The following is a 22036-nucleotide window of genomic DNA, read 5'->3' as shown; positions in this document are numbered from 1 at the left end:
TGATCAGGAAAGGGAATCCTGGTTGAATTTCCAATCTCACAAACCCAAAAGAGTTGAGACCAATGCCAGTACCCAACCACAGGGTTAGCTAAGATCAATGAATTCAGATGTGTTAACTTCATTCGCTGTAATGTGGTACATCTAATCATTAAATTATCAGACAACCTTCTTTATTTTTTAATCTACATCACATCACTACTTTAGCAATCATCAAATCCCTCCTAATTAGAACAACAGAAGTGAAATACAAAGAATAACAAATTACTTCCAGCAAGTTTTTTGTCGCATTATGTCACGGTGTCCTTGATCTTGCGGATTAGGGCCACAAACTATTTTTTTCAATATTATGTGAATTTTTACACTTAATGCTAAAATTTTACAGAACAATATAGAAACAATAATAATAACCAAAACAATAGCTAAACTAACACAAGTATCACAATCTGTCACCACGTCTGTGACAGTAGTCCCAGTGCTATAATTTCCCTACATTATTTACATTAGTGTGTATCATACAATTTAAAAAAAAAGTGCTCTTATCACTAAATATTAAAAATCCCAATAAGAGTTATACACAACTTTACATATGTAGTTACAATTACTACCAGGACTCTTTACATCGTTTATAAACATTTGTTTTGCGGGGAAAGAGAGAGAGAGAGTCCGCTTCCCTCCTTGAGTTCTCAAGGGAGGTTAGGATGGTCTGCCTTCCCGGTTTGGCCCATGTGGGAGGATCTGTGTCCCTTCCTGCGACTGGCCTTCCTTCCCATTCCTTCTCTGCTATACGCTAGCTCCCTGCCCCCCCTTTCTACCCCCTCCATTTCCTATCTTCTCCCTCCCCCACTAGTTAGTTGATGGTTGTGAACAAGTCTGAAAAGAGGTTCGTGAACTTCTTCCACATGTCGTGGAATCTCTTCTCAGACTCCCTCATCAAGAATTTTATTTTTTTCTTGTAGCAAGAACTCGGTCAGGTCTGACAACCACTCTGAGGACCAGAGTGGCGCAGCCAACTTCCAGCCTAGCATATATCCTGCCTGGCAATCATTAGGTGAAGGCCAGGTGTCTGCCCCTTCCCTGTCCAGAGCTCTTGGTGCTCTGACACCACAAACACCACCACAGATGGGCACGGCTCTATCTCGACCCCCACCCACCTGGACATAGCCTTGAGATAGGCTTTCCAGAACTGCCTGTGGGGCAGGACCAGAACATGCGAGTGTGGTTGACCGGGCCCCCCTGACACCACTCGCACTTATCCTCCACCTCCGGGAAGAACCCGCTCAAGCGTATCTTAGTCGGTGTGCTCGTGCACCACCTTGAGCTGCATCAGACTTAGCCTGGCGCAGGAGGAGGTGGAATTGATCCTGTGCCGCACCTCAATCAAGAATCCTCCCCCTATCTCCATGCCCAGCTCCAACCCCATTTCTGTCTGGTCTTGTCCAGTGGAGTCCTGACCTTATCTATGAGTCGTACCTCAAACTATTTTAATTAGTTATTGTTTTGAAATTCACAGCCAGACATCTATTGTTCTAGATCTGTTGTTTAACAGGAACTTGCACAATTGATTTAGGGTGAAAACATATAGCTTCTTCCTGTCAGTTTATTCCATGTAACCAGAGCCACATCAAAATGCTTGTAGGTGGGGCAGCACGGTGGCCTAGTGGTTAGCACAACCGCCTCACGGCGCTGAGGTCCCAGGTTTGATCCCGGCTCTGGGTCACTGTCCGTGTGGAGTTTGCACATTCTCCCCGTGTCTGCGTGGGTTTTACCCCCACAACCCAAAAATATGCAGAGTAGGTGAATTGGCCATGCTAAATTGCCCCTTAATTGGAAAAAATAATTGGGTAATCTAAATTTATAAAAAAAAATACTTGTAGGTTGCACTCAATCTATCATTGGTGCTAAAGCACGAAGCTGCACTCTGCCATCTTTTTTAAAAATAAATTTATAATACCCAATTATTTTTTTTCCAATTAAGGGGCAGTTTAGCATGGCCAATCCACCCATCCTGCAAAGCTTTGGGTTATGGGGGTGAAACCCACGCAGACACGGGGAGAATGTGCAAACTCATTACAGATAGTGGCCCGGGGCCGGGATCGAACCCTGGTCCTCAGTGCTGTAGGCAGCAGTACTACCCACTGCGCCACGGTGCCACCCGCCCATCTTGACCACCACTGGAGAAACACCTCCCTGTCACTTTGTGGGGCAGTAATTTAAAGCAATGAATATTACCTGTGGTAGACTTCATGTCTAATCAGAAAATGAACGCACTAATAGAAACCATAAAAGCCAGAAGTCTTATTCAAAGGCTGAGGTGTTTTACATGTGATTCCAGGTATTACATGGGAAAGCTTGGATTTCAAAATGTATTTTTCCTTTCCAAAAGCCTCCCTTTCAGAAATTAATTTCATTCCCCAATGTGGCAGATCGAGTAACAAAGCAATTTTTCAGGTTGATTATGCAATAAAGAAAATCTAGATACTGTATTAACCTTTCACCCTTACTTTAATTTACACGGAAGGCTGACCTTTTTAGTTTAACCAATTTCCTTCTTAGATTCACACAGCTATGTAATTACAGTTCGGCCTACACCAGTGTTTGTACTTCACACAAGCACTGCTAATATTGTTTTAGTAACAATCACCATACTATCACTTTTCTTCTAATAAATCAAATAAACGTACTAAAAAGTTCTGCCAGTCTCCCCCATACCTGAGATGGTCTGTGTCTGTGCAGTTATCATACTTGCAGCAGTCTGAGTCTGGGGAGCCGGTGCTGTTGCCTCTGCCACGAACTGAACGGAACTGGTGCCTGCAGTTGTCCCAAGGTGGCAGCCATTTTGCTTGTGGGCCACAAAAGTATCTAGAGTGTTGTATTGTTGTTTGCAGATACCGCAGATGTGGATATCTGCACTTACTTCTACCAACACCGTGGCACCTGGGGAAACTACAAAGAAAAAAATAAATCAGAGCACAGCATAACAAAGAACAACTTTTGTCTCCTCTTTTACAAAGCTGCTCTCCTCTGTACCTCCACAGTGATTGTTCCCAGCCTATTTCACCACTCAACGTAACACAGTCAAGATCAATCCTGTTCTCAATCAACATCTAGACACATGCCTCCTAACAGGGTTAATAGACACACAAACTCACAGTGACCTTTACCATCTTTAGCCTAAGGATGCTGAGATGAGCTATGGTGCTCACATTGCCAAGCTGATTGAGATCAACAGTAACTTGCATATAGTGCCTTTAGTAATGTAGAGAAATTCCCCCAGGAGATGTAATGAAAAATAAAATGGACATTGAGCCACAGGAGAAGATATCAAGAGGGCTGACCAAAAGCTTGGTCAAAGAAATTGGATTCAAAATGAGGTTTAAAAGAAGAGCAGAAAGTAGAGCAATTTAGAAAAGGACGTACAGGGTATTGACTTTAGACTTTCTAACTCCATCAGTGCACACCAAAAATTAATTCTAGAATCTCCATGCTCTGTATAGCTGAGTGGAACCAAATAGTACATTTATTTCATAAATTGGATGGGTACAGGCATCAACTTTTGAAAAAAAAAGTTCAAAATGCACTCTTTTAGTTACTTCCACATTTATTTTGATGCATCGACAATCAAGTTATTGCACATCTCCACGAACACCTCATAAAATGATATCCCCAGCAAATTACAAAGATCATGCTAACGTATTAAAGGCAAATAGATGTAAACCTTTGGCTTACCAATACAAACATATCAAAGGATGTTCCAAGGGAACGCACTACTCAATCAGTGTGTTGCATCATATTCTGGATCTATGACTTTCACATGTTAGAGAGCTGGGTTACATTTCATTCCGCAGAATTATTTGGGCCGCGATATTGACAGGGATGGGTTTGATGAGATGGTGATGGAATGTTGGTGGGGCTGTACTCCCCCATGTGCTGTGAAGTTTTAACTCCACAGCACATATACAGGATCCCTGGCCAGATTCAGTCTGATTAAAAAACCTTTGCTTCCAGTTACGCGGGAAACACTCCGGAGTAGGCCACAGCCTTGAAACTTGTGGCGGTATCTTAATGATACCTGGTGACTCCAAAGCTAACGAACGAAACAGAGCCAAAATTGAGTGTTAAGCACACTCACCCAGAACGAGCAACACCTATCCATGCTAATATTTTACTCCCAACTTCATAAGCCCTTATCTTGTGTATTAACCTTTTGAGTGGCACATTGGAAATTAAAATCAGAGTTGGAACTGCTTAATCAAAATAATTTACTCAACCTTGAATGGGAAAACACTGAAAATGTATTTGTGATAATTAAATTAGATACTTGGGATTAAAACCATTAACATATTTAAAAATTGTAAGATTGTCAGACTTTCTTCTTGTAACATTGAATATTTAAAACAACCCCATTGTTATAAAACAGTGTGGGTGGGGTTCTCCGCTCTCCCAGCTGCGTGTTTCTCAGCAGCGTGCCATTCACTGGCGGCGGGATTCCCTGCTCCAGCACTTGTCAGTGGGAATTCCCATTGAAGCCACGCCACACCGCCGAGAAACCCACGGGCGGGGGTGTGCTGCCGGAAGGAACAGAGTAAGAAGTCTTACAACACCAGGTTAAAGTCCAACAGGTTTGTTTCAAACACGAGCTTTCGGAGCGCAGCTCCTTCCTCAGGTGAATGAAGGAGGGAACAGAGATTCCCGCCATCAGCAAACAGCCAGAGAGTTCCAGTCTTTTTCCTCTAGCTCAGTATGACAAACACGGAGAGAAGCTGGTGAAATTCTTGCGTAGAGGAGTTACGTTTCACTTAAAAAAGCAATAGTTTTAATTCCATCTGTTCATAAGCAAGCCCTCATGTGTATACATTTTTCACTCGGATTTCAGTTTCCTGCACAGATATAAATGTTTCAGCATTTCCTCCCTTGTGCTGAAGAAATGCTGAACACTGCTTTAATTCCGGAATCGCCTCCCAATCAAATGCACCCTCTGGATCCTGAGAATGAAGTGCCTACGTCTTTCGTCTTTGTGAAACACATGTATAGATACCATGAAACCGGAGACCACACTAAAAAGTCATTAATCCATTAATTTACAAGAATTATGCAAGAATATCAAAAGCACAGGACCAGAATAAATCACAATCCATCTGGCTGGTGCCAAGAACAAATATTTATTTAGCACCCACTTCTTCAAATATTTATCCAGTTCTCCCTGCAATGCTTCCACACTAACTCCCTCCAAAGCGAGTCCATTTCATGAATTCACCAATTTGAGTGTTTATTGAAACTTGGCATAAAGCAATTCAATTTGTTTTCTGTACAACTCTCTTTTCAGCCGAAGACTGTGTTCCCATACCTCAAGGAGCATCATATTGGGATTTAATTTATATATTTCTATCAGGATCTTGAACATTCGAGTACACCTAACCTTTTGGACACTAAGGTGCAATTTAACATGGCTAATCCACCAAGCATCTTTGGACTGTGGGTGGAAACTGGAGCATCCGGAGGAAACCCAAGCAGACACGGGGAGAAAGGGCAAGCTCCACACAGGCAGTCACCCGAGACCTCCTTCACAAGGACCTGTAAAATAAAGCTACTTAATTTATAATCCCAATGCTTAGTTCCTTTTTCTAGTCTTGCTACCTTGCATTTGACAACATAAAATTCTATTTCCCAGATATCAGTCCACCTTCCGGATCCAGATGCATGTGTTTTATTTATTCCTTATTTTTGAAACACCCTGAACTTATCATCCATAGAGTGTTAATATCCACCATGGTGGGGTTGGAGGGTTAGTGCAGACTTGATGGGCCAAATGGCCTTCTTCTGCACTGTGGGGATTCTATGGAACACTAACAGCTATTTCTGTGTGTTACAACAAGTACTTGGACACCAACATTGGAGTACTGTACTGATATGGCCATCAACACTTTTTTGATCTACATCTCTGCTTGCGACATAGCAAGTACAGGAAAAAGTGCTTCAACAGTGAGAAATGAGAAGGATAGAGAATGTGACGTCACAAATTATATTGGCCAGCAGTGAAACACTGATGATACCATGTGGGCTACTCATTATAGGTCACACCGATATTCAATTCCATTGACTTCCGTTTGACAGGTGACCCAAACAAAACAGCCCTTTATATGTTATCACACAAGCCAAATTTCTACCCTATCTACCCTTTTTAAAAACACTCTTCTCCCCTCAACTCGTAAAGCAGAAACTCAGGAAATTACTTTCTGGCCACAACACGGGATTTTAAAAAAATCTTGTACTTATATAGCACTTTTCCACAACCTCTTCACAGCCAATTAAGTACTTCTTTGGAGTGCAGTCACTATCATCATCCAGGAAACATTGATGTAAACTATAAGCAACAGTCCATTGAATCCCATGGCGCTCTGCTGGTGTAACCTTACAAAATCAATGCAGCTTCACATACATCAGCTTTTCATTTTCTCCTGTTGGCCAGCTACCAATCTACCTCAGAAGCTTGTTTCTGTTCAAGCCGTGGACTAATTGTTCGGATGTTTCAGAATCAGAGCTTTTGCTGAATTTCAAATAAATTGTGCACACAGAATTTCAACTGTCAACACCACTCACTGTTTCCTTGAATGGATCCAAGTCAGTTTGTTAGAAAACCTTTATAATGTCAGGTGCTCCAAGTGACAACTTATCCATCAGTGAGACGTGAACTCTTAAAACAAAAACACACAGCCTTTCCAAACCTCCACCTCCCTGAAATTCAAGTACTACATATTTAACTAAGACGCATATATCACAATAGGATTTGGGGGAAGATGGTGGCATATTGGCACTGCTACTGGACTGGTAATCCAGAGTCCCAGGCGAATGGTCTGATGACGTGGGTTCAAATCCCACCATGGCAGCTGGTGGAATTTAAAATCAATTAATAAATTTTGAATTATCAGTAATGGTGACCACGAAACCCATTTGGCTCACTGATATCCTTTAGGGAAGGAAGTTTGCCGTCCTGACTTGATCTGGCCTGAATGTGACTGCAGACCCACACCAATGCGATTGACTCTTAACTACCTTCTCAAATGGCCAATTGTGGATGGGCACCGTATGCTGACCTTGCCAGCGATGCACACACCCATGAAAGAAAAAAAGGATGAAATTGTCTGGGGTTTAAGGCTTTGATTGTCCTGGCTTTCAATCCCTACGCCACAGTTTAGGTGGCCATGTAACAGCTCATCATAAAATGACGTTTGAAAATTAAGAGCTGCAACGTTCTCACCCTAATTCACAAATATATTTTCAGAAAATATGGCAATGATTATTCAACATTATGGTTCTTCGCCAATTTGTGTCAACCCTTGTGCAATTTATGTAACAATAATACAAAAGAAAGACGATGGGTGGGATTCTCCGGTCGGCAACAGCAAAATCATGTTTGCCGATCGGCCGGAGAACCCTATTTCGGATGAAATCGGGGGTGGCACCGCTTTTGCAATGCTCCGTCCCTCCAAAGTGGCATACTCTAGGAGTACAGCGCACGCTGTATCGACGGCCTCAGGAAGTTGTCTGAGGCCCACCCGCCGATGCTCCGCCCCCGACCGGCCGAGTCCCTGACGTTGTGGGTCTCTCATGGTCTTACCTATCGGGAACTTGGCGTGGCAGACTCAGTCCATTGCTGCCACAGTCAGGGGAAGGAAGATCCACGGGCAGGGGGGAATGTGTTTGGGGCTGGGGGCACTGTTGGGGGGCAGTCTGGGCTCACGAGCCGGCCAAAGGGGGGGCATTATTTTTCAGGCCGTCGCCATGCACAATCGCGGCACGGATCCGGCAATTCTCCAGGCTGTATTGGCAGCTAGAGCTGGGTGCTCTGCGCTGCCTTCCTGCTAGCCCCCAGCCAAACAGAGGATTAGTGGCCGTTTTGCGCCAAAGTTTCGGTCGTAACAGGCCACCGTTCCCATGCCGGCGTCAGGACAAAGCCTAAAAATCGGAGATTCCATCCCAATGTTTCACTAAGTATGCACACAAAAACTCTTGTTGGCACTACCGGGCGCAGCACTAAACCAAACAGACCAGAGACCTTAAGTTTGATTCTAAGTCTATCCTGACTCCAATGAGTGGGCTCAATATCTCTGGTCTCTTTATCTGGGGATGGGAGAATTTAACCAGGAATCCCAGTCACTATCTAGCGTCCTTCCAGATTTGTGGACCTTGAGAAAGAACAAGATAATGTTCAGCTCTCCAAACAAATACTCTGCTGATGACTTGGTCAAGGTACTGAAAGGCTGGCAGCCACAGTGGAGCCATATCCAACACAGTCACAGCTTTCAGGAATGAAAACTGTGACTGTTTTGGATATGGCTCCACTGTGGCTGCCAGCCTTTCAGTACCTTGACCAATCTTCCTTTAAAAAAAAACTTCAATACTGCCCAGACATTTTTTTTCCTCGTGAGCACTTTTAATTCTGACCATGCTACTGGTGGAGATAGAAAATATTTATTTTTTATTTTACGGGGGCGATTTAGCTCAGTTGGCCGGACAGCTGGTTCATGATGCAGAGCGAGACCAACAGTGTGGGTTCAATTCCCATACAGACTGAGAGTAATCCCGAAGGCTCAGCCTTCTCAACCTTGCCCCTTGCTTGAGGTGGCACGGTGGCACAGTGGTTAGTGCTTGCTTCACAGTGTCAGGGTCCCAGGTTCGATTACCGGCTTGGGTCACTGTGCAGAGTCTGCACATTCTCCCCGTGTCTGCGTGGGCTTCCTCCGAGTGCTCTGGTTTCCTCCCACCAAGTCTTGAAAGACGTGCTTGTTAGATGAATTGGACATTCTGAATTTTCCTTCAGTGTACCCAGACAGGCGCCGGAATGTGGTGACTAGGGGCTTTTCACAATAACTTAATTGCAGTGTTAATTTGAGCCTACTTGTGACACTAATAAAGATTATTATTAGGTGTGGTGATCCTCAGGTTAAATCACCACCAGTCAGCTCTCCCCTCCTCAAAGGGGAAAGCAGCCTCTGGTCATCTGGGACCACAGTGATTTTACTTACTTCACTAAAATATATTTTTAAAATGAAATTACAGTAAATAAGATACGAATTCGACTCTACATCCAATGTTGCACCTTGTATTTGAACTAATTTATTTCGAGTTTCCCACTGATTCCATTCAACTGTATTATCATTGTGCAAGTACTTATTCGAACTGCAGAGGGAGCCATTAATCTTTCTTAGAGGCATTTCCAAGAAAAATGGAATGGGTGTTGATGTGCTTTTAAAGAGTTGGTGGGCTGGCATTCTTTTTCTGGATCTTAAAAGTCAGTTGTGCAGATATGCAAAGAAAAAAAGACAAATGTTGTGCAGATCTTTTGTGCAAACGTAGTGCATCGTAAAGCGTTTCACAAAAAATTACTTCCCTTCAATTCAGTTTAAACAACACTGTTGCTAAAGGTTCCACAAATAGCAGAAAGGTAAATGGCCTGTTTTTGGTGACATTGGTTAAAGGAAGAAATAAGGGAAACATTCTGAAAATGTATTGCTTTACTTTACAGCATTTCACAGGGTTATTAACATACACTTCAGGCCTCTCGCCTGAGGTATGGTGATTCTCAGGTTAAATCAACCCATGTCACTCTCTCCCTCAAAGGGGAAAGCAGCCTATGGCAACCTGGAACCGTGGCGACTTTATCTTAAATCAACCCGGCATAGCATATGGGACCTCGGGTTAATTTTTCATCTTCATATCATAGAATCCCTACAGTGCAGAAAGAGGCCATTCAGCCCATCGAGTCTGCCAACCCTCAGAAAGAGCACACTACCCAGGCCCATTCCCTCACCCGATTCCCCTAGCCCCATCTAACTTTTGGACATTAAGGGACAATTTAGCATGGCCAATCAGCATTTAAAAAAGGTTAACAGCTCAGATACTTCACTGAATATAGACCTTATGAAACATCAGGCAGCAGGACACGATACTAGCATGAATTTAAACCATAGGAACCAAACAGTGTAGAAGGAGGTCACGGCACATCATGTGTGCACTGACTATTCGAAAGACCGCTCAACCTTGGGCCACTCCCCCTCCCTATTCCCGTAATCTCGAGCATTGATCATGTGCAATCCACCTGACCTCCACATCTTTGGACTGTGGGAAGAAACCGGAGCACCAAGACGAAACCCACTCAGAGACAGGAAGAAAGTGCAAACTCCATATAGAAAGTCACCCGAGGCTGGAATTGAGCACGGGTCCCGGCGCTAACCACTGTGCCACTGTGTCGTCCAAACTCCGAACCTTTGATTTCTTTTCCTCAGGATACAAGACTAGAAGTGCACATATGAATGGCAGCAGCAAATTTAGAAATGACTGACGGCATGAGTTTTATTTTATAATAGAACTTTAACCCATCTTTTTCTCTTTTAAAAGCTTCTGTGCATTTTAAGTACAACTTCCAGATAATCCACCTACAAACAGGAAAATCTGGATCTGGCAAATAAATTCATACTAAAAGGAACATTGATAACACATCCATAAAATTCATTGGCAGTGGGATCAGTGGATACATCTAAAGAATAGTAATGTCTGGGCTCGATTTTCAATCTGCTGCCCAAGCACAGAAACGGAAGTGAAAATCAGGCTGTTTCTAGAACATAGATTTACCTGCTTCATAAGATAATATATTGAGAACGGGCCATATTCATCTAATTAGTACAAAAGTCTTTTGGCACACAAAGGTGTGGTAACCCAAGTACATTACATGTTCTTGGATACAACATCATCTGTGCAATTAGTGTACGTGAGTGGCTAACCAAACCAGCTCGTTCAACTTTAATCAAAATCTCCAGTTATCCCTTTATGCTAAAGTGTCTCAAATAATTCCAGGGTATTGAACTGCACAATACAATACAATCAACCATTCAAGGCCTTAATAGTTTATTTTTATGAAGAAGTGACTTCCTGACTAAGGGGAGCTTGATTGGATGTGTTTATTTTGACAGTTTCATGAGCACTTCAAAGACTTCCCACTAGGACTCATGAGTTTTGTCCAGAGTGAATACTGGAAGAGTGCTTCACAGGTTCAACGGATCGCTGGTCTGTAAATCAATCTGAAGATGAAATCACAGCATGCAGATGACACAATGTTGAATGCAGAAGAGGACTTTATCTATTAGATGAAGTACTCGAGAACATGTAACACTTATACACAATGCTGGCCAATTTAATGGTCCCTTGCCTTGTTGCCTGAGCAGGAGGCACAAAATTATGAGAGGCTAGCCCAAGTTCAAGCTAACCTGCACCTCTTTTCTTTAAATTTAGAGTACCCAATATATTTTTTCCAATTAAGGGGCAATTTAGCGTGGCCAATCCACCTAACCCTGCAAATCTTTAGGTTGTGGGGGCGAAACTCCACATGGACAGTGACCCAGAGCCGAGACCGAACCTGGGACTTCGGTGCCGTGAGGCAGCAGGGCCAACCCACTGCGCCACCGTGCTGCCCCCTTCATTTTCCTTTTGAAGAAAAGGGCGAGCATCAGAAGAATGAAACATGAGATTATGAAAGTCATTCTTTCAATATATTTTGCACATTAGTACTAGAATTCTATATCTAATGTGTAATTCAGAACTAAGCATTATGGTTTGCTTTCATTCTCAATCTTTTCACAAGTGGAAACAATTTCTCCCTATCTACTCTGTCCAGACCCTTCATGACTTTGAATATCTCTATTAAATCTCCTCTCGGTCTTCTCTTCTCCAAGGAAAAGGGTCCCAAATGTTTCAATCTGTCTTCATAACCGAAGCTTCTCATCACAGGAACCATTCTCATGAATATTTTCTGTGCTCTCTCTCCTATGCTTTCACATCTTTCCAAAAATCCGGCACCCAGAACTGGATGGAATTCTCCAACTGAGGCCAAACTAGTGTCTTATAAAGTTCAACATAACCTCGCTCTTCTCGCCATTATCCATATTAATAAAGCCTGGGTACTGTAGTTTTTACGAACCACTCTCCCAACCTGCTCTCCCACCCAAAATGATGTAGGCACATTTACACCCGGGTCCAAGGTTGCCATGAGCACGTTCAGGAAGTGGGCGGTCAAGGGGGTCGATTGACCTGACACTTTGCCCCTCCACCACAATTATGTTTGTGGCCGGGTAGCCCTGGAGAGAGAACAGGCGGTATCCACCTTCAGGCCTTCCACGACCAGTGGGCACCACAGAGGCTGGGGTGCATCATCACCCCGGGAATGATGTTTTGGTTTAAGTACTTAAGTTTCCTTTGATATTTTATTATAGTTCCAGTGCTTCACCAGGGACCTTCGCCCCCTCCCACTTTTGTTAAATTTATTGATTCATGTTTTGTTAAAAAGAGTATACACCCAGGTTCTCTGTTCCTGCAGTCCCTTTAGAATTGTACCCTTTATTACTTCCTATGTTCTTTCTCTCAAAATGAACATTTCTCCACATTGGGTGTCATCTGCCCACCCATTCCATCAACTTGTATGTGTCATTTTGAAGTTCTACACCATGCTCCTCACATTTCACAACGCTTCCAAGTTTTGCTGCAACCACAATTTTTGGACTATGCCCTATACACCAAGTTCTGAGTGATTGCAGGAAGAGTAAGGGTCCCAACATTGACCCCTAGGGAACTTTTTCCAAGCCTTTCCCCAACTCAAAAAACATCCATTAACCACAACTTTCTGTTCCCGGTCATGCAGCCAATTCTGTATTCATTTTGCTACTGTTCCTTTTAGTCCATGAACTCTAATTTTGCTCACACGTCTGCTGTGCGGCATTGTAACAAATGCCTTTTGGAAATCCATGTACATCACTGCCCTCATGACCTCATGAAAAAACCCAAGCAAGTTAGGTTAACACAGTTTTCCTTCAACAAATCCGCGCTGACTTTCCTTGATTAATCTGTATTTGTCCATGTAACTATCAATTTTGACAAAAATTGTTTCTAGATGTTTCCCTACCAATGAAGTTAAACTGACTGTCCGGTAGTTGCTGGGTTTACTTTATACCCTTTTTTTGAACATGGGTATAATATTTGCAATTCTCCAGTCCTCTTGCATTACCACGGTTTAAGGAAGTTTGCAAAATTATGGCAAGTGCCTCTGAATTTCTTTAGCTTTGCCCAAGAAGAGAGCTCTAAGATTGCCCAATGCAGTATTGGCGGCATTGGTACAGGTAGACAGGAGGAGAAAGGAACTCTACGCCAAGGGGTATAAGGAGGTCCATAAGACAGAAACAATGAAGGCAGTGGCAATGGTGAAGTGTCAGTCAATGCCTGGAGTCTTTCCCAGTGAACCTGAATGTAGTGCCACAAGATCAGAGAATGCATCTTCAAATGTCATATCGCACGAACAGTACCACTGGCCTCACACTTTAAACAATGCACCAGACCCCCATTACTCACCTACCAATAACTCATCGCTTTACCGTATCCTCATATACCCTTCTACAGAGGGTAGGATGATAAGCATGTGTTAATCCCCATCCTACCCCAAAGCCTGATCTCCAGTTATCTTGGACTTCCCTGCCACTGGCCAAGACCTCACTCTGCTGGGACCGTGTGGTGTTTGGTGTGCAACAACCACCCCACGTTAAAAGAATCCATGCACAGGCATCTTCCAGTCCAACCCCACCCCACCTACCCAAATGAATTAAGGGAACTGGAACGTCAGGACCTTCATGGACAACCCCAACAGCAACAGACCCAAACAGCGAACCGCCATCATAGCCAGGGAACGCTGATGCCACAACATTGACATCACTGCTTGAGCGATACACAACTGGCAGGAGATGGCCAGCTTAAAGAACAAGGTGACAGGCATACCTTCTTCTGGAAAGGTGAAACAGAAGAACAGCAACTCTACGGGGTCTTCTTCGCCGTATAAAACAAATGAGTCGGACGGCATGGTGGCACAGCGATTAGCAGTGCTGCCTCACAGCGCCAGGAACATGGGTTGGATTTCGACTTCTCGAGCGACTGTCTGTGTGGAGTTTGCACATTCTTCTCATGTCTGCGTAGATTTCTTCTGGGTGCTCCAGTTTCCTCCCACTGTCCAAAGATGTGTAAGTTAGATGGATTGGGTATGCTAAATTGTCCCTCGGTAGGGTTATAGGGATGGGTGGGAGAATGGGCCTAGGTTGGGGCATTCAGAGGTCGATGCAGACTCGATGGGCCGAATGGCTACCGTCTGCACTGTAGGGATTCTATGATCTCACTAGACTCCCCTGGGGGGTGAACGACACATGACCCTTTGGCTCACCCTGGCTCAGAGGCAGCCCATCACAGCTGTCAGTGCCTACACCCCACTCTTAGATGCAACGGATGAGACAAAAGAAGCATTCTACTCCAGCCTCGACCAATCACTATCCTGCATTCCAAAGGGAGACAAGCGGATTCTCTTCAGTGACTTCAATGCTAGAGTTGCGAATGAGGCAAATCTTAGGCAGGTAAGGCATGGGGGAAACGTCAACAGAGTCCACCTCCTGGTAAAATGTTTAGAACATGACCTTGTCATCACAAACACCCTATTCCACCAGAGAACAAGCAGAAAACTTCATGGCAGCACCCCCGCTCCAAGCACTGGCACCTAATATACTATATCATCATCCCCAAAATGATTCGCAAAGACATCCACATCACCCAGGCCACGACCGGAACCGAGAACTGCTGGACTGACCACCGACTAATCCGCTCTACCATCTCCACCACCCTGGCCCCAATCCAGCACAGGCAGAAGAAACTCTGCCACAGGCGACATAATGTCACTGAACTCAAAGACCCAGAGAATAAAGAGCTACTCAGCTGCAATCTCATAGCTAACCTGGCAACAACCAACAAGCCAGAGCCACAGAATGTCCACAGCACCCAGTCCATCTTAAAATCAACCTAGTCAGCACCTGCGAGGAGACGCTCAGTCACTCGACAAGGAAACACTAAGACTTGTTCGACAAGCATGAGCAGGAGATCCAGGATCACCTTGACTGCAAGCGCAAGGCATTCCTGAACTAGCAGCTCTACCAAAACTCGAGTGAGAGGAAACAAGCCTCCAGGCAATTGAAGGCCGAGGTGCAACAAAGAACTTGCGACGTAAAAAACAGATGGGCGTTGGAAGGAGCACAGAAGGCTTAGCAACGTGCTGATAACCATGATGTGCGTGGCTTCTTCAGCACAATCAAAACCATCTACGGTCTGAGTACCATGGGGCCCTCCCCACTGAGAGCCAAAAACGGAGAAGCACTCATCAAAGACAGAGAGGCAGTCAATGCCTGCTGGAGAGAACACTTCAAGGACCTCCTCAACCAAAACCGGGCAGCACGGTAGCATGGTGGTTAGCATCAATGCTTCACAGCTCCAGGGTCCCAGGTTCGATTCCCGGCTGGGTCACTGTCTGTGTGGAGTCTGCACGTCCTCCCCGTGTGTGCGTGGGTTTCCTCCGGGTGCTCCGGTTTCCTCCCACAGTCCAAAGATGTGCGGGTTAGGTGGATTGGCCAGGCTAAATTGCCCTTAGTGTCCTAAAAAATAAGGTTAATGGGGGTTGTTGGGTTACTGGTATAGGGTGGATATGTGGGCTTGAATAGGGTGATCATTACTCGGCACAACATCGAGGGCCGAAGGGCCTGTTCTGTGCTGTACTGTTCTAATAAAAACACAGCCTTTGACCCAAGTGTTCTTGACACCATTCTGCAACACACTACCCACCACCATCTCAGCGCAACCTCATGAGGTTGAAAAAGCCATCTGACAGCAGAAGAACAACAAGGCCTCTGGCACAGATGGAATCGCTGCAGAAGTACTAAAATGCGGCAGAGATGTGCCCTTGACAAGAATCTACAAGGAACCATTCTCATTAATATTTTTTGTATTCTCTCCTATGCTTTCACATCTTTCCAAAAATCCGGCACCCAGAACTGGATGGAATTCTCCAGCTGAGGCCAAACTAGTGTCTTATAAAGTTCAACATAACCTCGCTCATAATCCACAACCCTTGCCTGGAAGGAACAGAGCATGCTGGATGATCTCATAGATGCCTTAATTGTGACCATCTTCAAGAAATGAGACAAGTCCGACTGCGGAAATTAAAGAGGGATTTCCCTACTCTCCGCCACGGGGAAGGTTCATCCTCAATTGCCTCTTCCCAGTGGCTTAAATGCTCCTTCCCGAGTCTCAGTGCAGCTTCCGCCCATCAAGCGGTTCAATGGACATGATCTTCAGCGCACAACAAATCCAGGAAAGTGCAGAGAGTAGCAGCAACCTCTGCATATGGCCTTCTTCAATCTTGCAACGGCGTTCTATTCTGCCAACCTTGAGGGACTATGGAGCATCCTCAAATTCATGCAAGGCGAAATCCTCACCAACAGAATCATCACAGGCCCAATACATGTGTAAATGGAGTCAAACAGGGCGGTGTCATCGCACCAACGCTCTTCTCCATCTTCCTCACAGCAACACTCCATGCAGTCACCCTTGGAGTGGAGCTAACCTACCGGACAAGCAGGAAACTGTTCAAACTACAATTCCTCCAGGCCAGAATCAAGACCACCCGCCTGTGTGTACGCACATTCAAAGACCAAGTTGCAAACCATCATTGATGCATTCACTGAGACATATGAGACAATGGGCCTCAGAGTAAACATCCAGAAAACAAAGGTTCTCTACCAGCACGCAGAACTGCTTCCGAATCATCAAGATCCGCGGTGAGCCCCTGAACAATGTGAATTATTTCCCATACCTCGGGAGACTCCTCCCGCTGCGAGCAGACACTGACGACAAAATCCAACATCAACTCCAATGCGCCAGTGCAGTCTTCAGACGCCTGAGAAACAGAGTATTTGAAGACGGAGACCTCAAACCCAGCACCAAGCTCATGATCCACAGAGCAGCCATAGTCCCCGCTTTCCTGTATCCATCAGAAACATGGACAATATACAGCAGACACCTCAAATCCTTGGAGATATCATCAGCAGTGCCTCCGCAAAATCCTGCAGGATAGGCTTACCAACATGAGCGTCCTCTCCCTGACCTATATCCGCAGTATCGAGGTCATACTCGACTAGCTGCGATGGACAAGCCCCATTGTGTTCTAAGGCAAGCGATTCCCATGTGTTGGTGGGGATGTTGCATTTATTTAGGGAGGCTTTCAGAGTGTCCTTGTAGAATTTCCTGACTTCCTAGTGATTACTTGCCATTGTGGAGCTCGGAATAGAAAACTTGTTTGGGAGTCTTGTGTCAGGCATGTGGGCAATGGGGCTCATCCATCGCAGCTAGTGAAGGCCAAGCGTAAACAGCGGAAGATGAATGCAGCAGAATCCAGAGCGTCCCTCATCAAACACCACCTGCTAATCCTGTGGCAGAGTGTACGGATCCAGGATCAGACTATTGAGCCACTGCAGAATCCACGTACTCGGAGTGGAAACAAGTCATCCTCGACACTGAGAAACTGCTCAGGAGAGATACCCTTCTACAAGCCCCACACTCGCATCTCACAGTTCTTACAATGTCAGTTATTCAGTTTGATGGATACATCATCCAAACGCATTACATGATCTTCGATAAAACACTTCCTTCTTTCTTGCAGGATGATGATGCACAACTGCAGAAGGCAGAAGAACTTAACCGGTGGAGGGGTACAGGCAGGGCTACATGTCCTCACCCCAATGGAGAAGAGGGGAGTTGCCAGCATTGGAGCAGCTACGACAAAGTCCGTGACCAGCAGAGGATGAAAGCTTGGAAGATGATGTTGTGCATCAGGGTAAGGGTAGCACACCTTCCAGCTTGCCAGTGGGAGAGGCCGCATGAGTTCCTTTGCCCAGGACTCAGATAAAAACTTCGAAGTGGCAGCGAACAGCAAAAGACTGATGGATTATGTATACAGAAATGTTCGCTGAATTGGCAGGCCAGTCAGAGAAGAGAGCCTCTAGTCACTGTCAAGTGTGGAAGGGTCTGGAACCAATCTTCTGCATGGGCTCTCCGCAGAGCATGAAGCCCGTCCTTTCCAGTGTGAAAGTGATGGCCAACTCCATGACCCCAACAATGTTGCAATTTCCAATGACTGATGTCAAACTTCCGTTGCAGAAGCAGAAACCACCCAATATCCAAGTACTGCAGTCAATGCACAAACTGAAGTCCTGTAAGTTCAGCTTGTCATCATCAATATTCAGATTGCTGAATACTGAGCTCTGAAGGCAAATGGTCTTGAAGGCTCAGGGGTACTCCAGCAAACTGCCCTCCAACACATATAGCTCGGATTGTTGAAATGCCACACTGGGGAAGGGACAGTGGCTCCAAGGAACACAGACCAGCTGTCGTCTTTCACGATGACTGTTTATCGCCCCCCCTACAGCCACTCGTCAGCCAGCCAGCCCAGAGCACTGCCACCCATACTAAAGTAGTGCAGTCCAAATCTGTCCGGGGGTGGGGTGGAGGACTCTGTGAGGTCATAGAACATACATACAGTGCAGAAGGAGGCCATTTGGCCCATCGAGTCTGCACCGACATACTGAAGCCCTCACTTCAACCCTATCCCCATAACCCAATAACCCCTCCTAAACTTTTTTGGTCACCAAGGGCAATTTATCTTGGCCAATCTACCTAACCTGCACGTCTTTGGACTGTGGGAGGAAACCGGAGCACCCAGAGGAAACCCACGCAGACACGGGGAGAACGTGCTGACTCCACACAGACAGTGACCCAGCGGGGAATCGAATCTGGGACCCTGGCGCTGTGAAGCCACAATGCTATCCATTTGTGCTGCCGTGTCATTCTGCAAGACCATCCACAATCTCCTCCACTGAAAGTCAACATCTTTCCACCAGCCATGTTGCAACCCTGGGGTAGGCAAAGGAACAAAAAAGATGGTGGCCGGGTTTCTGCGTCCCACCATGCCAGATTGCTGGTACAGCATACAGTCGGGATTCTCCGTTTCACCAGCTCATCAATGGGGTTTCCCATTGTGGGGCAGCCCCACGCCATCGTAGCGGGAAACCCCCAGGCTGTCGGTGAAACGGAACATCCCGATGGTGAATTCAGCCAGGTAACTAAGGGAATACACAAGGGTGATTTGTTGACTTTTGAATGGTTTGTAGAATATTAGTGGTTTGGAATTGCTGTTTTGTGGTGGCTTTTATTTTGCCATTGTGGCCATGAGGTCACCCTGATGGTCAGTGCGAGAGGGAAGGTATGCAATTGGTGCTTAATGGGAATTGGGTTTGCATTAAATGGTACCGCTGATCAGGGATAGATCAGCTGCCAAGAGACTGTGTTGGTTGTCTCCTCTTTCATCCTCCTCAACAGCTTGTTCTATATCTAATGGCAAGAGCTGTGCCCTCTTGGTGACAAAGTCGTGCAGGATATTGACGGCTACGACAAATTGTAACACATGCTCGGGTAGGTACTGTAGGGTTCCTACAGAATGGTCCAGGCAACAGAAAGTATTGCTGAGGCACCTTAATTGTCTGCTCAATTACATTTTGTGTGTCAGAATGGTTTTTGTTAAACACATGCTGCCCATGTATCTATGGCTTGTAAGGCAGTCATGAGCCAGATTGTCAGGAGATAGACCCAATGGCATATTAGCTGTCCTCTGGTTTCTCTAAATGCTAATGGTACAATGGATTTGTGTCACGGCTCCTGCTCGGAGCATTAAGCTGCACGATTCGCTCATCACAGCAGCTGGGTGTGGAACCTGTTGCAGTTGTGATGCAGAGTCCACAAAGCAACATGCAGCAATGGCCTCCTCAGTATGAGGTGGCCTACTATCCCAGCGAAGCTACGCGCTTCCGGGAAAGAGGGAATGCATGCTGACAGAGGTAATAATCTGCATACTCTTGGCCCATCCTCCCAGTGCCTGCAGTGATAACCTGCTCAACATGGCAGGTGCACCAAAAGTGCAACCATAAGATAGGGTCATCAGGCTGGACCCCAAATGACCCCTGTAAGTGCTGAAAATTGGGGTCCTAGGCAAGTGAATTTAATAATAATAATCACTTATTGTCACAAGCAGGCTTCAATGAAGTTACTGTGAAAAGCCACTTGTCACCACATTCCAGCACCTGTTCGGGGAGGCCGGTATGGGAATTGAACCCGCGCTCGAGCCAGCGATTTAGCCCACTGCGCTAAAACAGCCCCTAATGGTCTTAACCTTTGCATTCATGGCAGAAATGGTCGGAAGTGTGGCTGAAATCATTGCAACACCAACTATGCACCTTTTAATCCGAAATTAATTTTAATACTTCAGGTCTGTAAGTGCTTCTGGTGCCCCAACTGCAAATTGCCAGAATAAAAAAAGGCTACCGTTAATTCCCGGGCTTGGTTTTCAAATGCACCAGCCTGGGAAGCCTCAATTCTACCTCCTCCACATGGTGAATGAAATGGGGGCTGGGGGTGGGAGGAACCCCTGACTTTGTATATCACATACACTGAGAGCCCTGGAACCTGAGTATAGTGCCTCCCCTTGCCCGTCTCCTGACAGCCAGGCTCCCGGGTGTTCGCTACCCAGGTTCCGGGGCTGCCCTGGGCCCGGGCCCCGCCGCTGCCGCCGCCCCAACCCCTGCATAGCTGGACTGCTGCATACTCACAGGGCACCGGGGTGAAAGCATCGCTCTGTCCGCCCGCGTTCATCGCACAGCCAGCGAGGGAGGGAGAAGGAAGCCAAACCTCCCCCACCCCCCCGGGGGCCCGACCTCCCTCCCAAACTCCCAAATAAATAATATTTACAAACAAACACGATGAAAGGTTGATAGTGAGGCCGGGCCGGCACCTCAGCGCGGCGGAAGCGGCGGTGCAGCACTTCCGCCTGGCCTGGGCTTGGAGAATCCTAGTCTAGGCAAAGGTCTCCTGGACCTGTGGCACATTCTTTATCCCCAAGAGAAGTAATGTCGACCTAATGCCTTTTTAGCTCACCCCCCCCCCCCCCCCCCCCCACACACACACACACACACGTTTGTGCTGTTGGATTATCGCCCTCAAATTCATCCCTAAGTTTAAAAAAAAAGTTAAAACATACTTATTGTGCCATTTCATACATGTATTATTTGGATCAATATTCCAGCTGCAATCTCCGACACTTATTACCTGAAAATTGTCCAACCAACAAATGGTAATTACGTTGGCCTGAGGACAGATTTGGCCCTCCTGGACTGGGCAGGGAGACTTAAAAGTTGATGCGCAGTAGCAGTTTGAGGAGATATTCAATTTATCCCAACCAAAATATATTTCAGGCAGGAAGAAAAATTGTAAAAGGATCAAATATCCTTGCCTCGGGAAGGAAGTTAAAGATAGCATAACGGCGAAAACGAAGGCATACCCTATTGCAAAAGCCAGTGGCAGGCTGAAAGATTGGGGAACTAATAAAGATCAACAGAGGATGATAAAAGGAGCAAAGGTAAAGCATGAAAGGAAACTAGCGCAAAATATAAAAAAGAATAGCAAAAGCTTCTGTAAGTATACAAAAGGGAAGAGAGTAGCTAAAGTGAATGTCCCTTGGCGGGTGAGACCAGGGAGTTAATAGTGGGGAACATAAATGGCAGGCCCCATACCAGCCTCCCCGAAGAGGCGCAGGAATGTGGCGACGAGGGGCTTTTCACAGTACCTTAATTGAAGCCAACTTCTGTCAACAAGCGATTATTATTATTAAATCAATATTTTGCCTCAGTTTTCAGGGTTGTTATGGGCCAGGGTTTAGAGAATCCCAAAGTGTATTATGGAGTTCACCTGACCCACAACTTTTATAGATTGTTGTATGGGGAGCACACGGTTCACTACAAGTATGGTACAGCAGAAAATGGAACAGTGGTGTTTTAAAACAAAACAATGTTTATTCTATGAACTCAAGTTAAATTTTTTAAAACAAACAGTGAATATCTTAGCAACCAGTAAAACAAATACACCTCCCAAAGAATACAACACCATGTAATCTGTATGCTGTCCTTTTAACATCCAAAATACTTAACAAACCTCTAAATAGGAGCACATTAGGGTTTACATTCAATACTGAGACCTTTTTACAATTCTGAGTTTGCCAAATGATCCATAGATAGTCTTTTGATGGCAG

General features: G+C 45.4%; 1 protein-coding gene across 1 annotated transcript in view; it reads right to left on the bottom strand.

Moving 5' to 3' along the window:
- zfp64 (zinc finger protein 64 homolog (mouse)) overlaps nt 1–20743 on the bottom strand; it is a 74793-nt gene extending 54050 nt beyond the window's left edge. The window contains exons 1-2 of the mRNA XM_038803121.1: nt 20562–20743; nt 2710–2943 (exon numbers count right to left, since the gene is read on the bottom strand). Of these exons, the coding sequence (XP_038659049.1) occupies nt 2710–2943; nt 20562–20604 (277 nt within the window). The 5' untranslated portion in view covers nt 20605–20743. The remainder of the gene's footprint in view (nt 1–2709; nt 2944–20561) is intronic.
- Between the last annotated feature and the right edge of the window lie 1293 nt (nt 20744–22036).

This window comes from Scyliorhinus canicula, chromosome 7 (genome assembly GCF_902713615.1).
Source record: "Scyliorhinus canicula chromosome 7, sScyCan1.1, whole genome shotgun sequence".
Taxonomy (NCBI): Eukaryota; Metazoa; Chordata; class Chondrichthyes; order Carcharhiniformes; family Scyliorhinidae; genus Scyliorhinus; species Scyliorhinus canicula.
The sequence above is the reverse complement of the archived record's forward strand: the minus strand, read 5'-3'. Positions and strand labels throughout refer to the sequence as shown.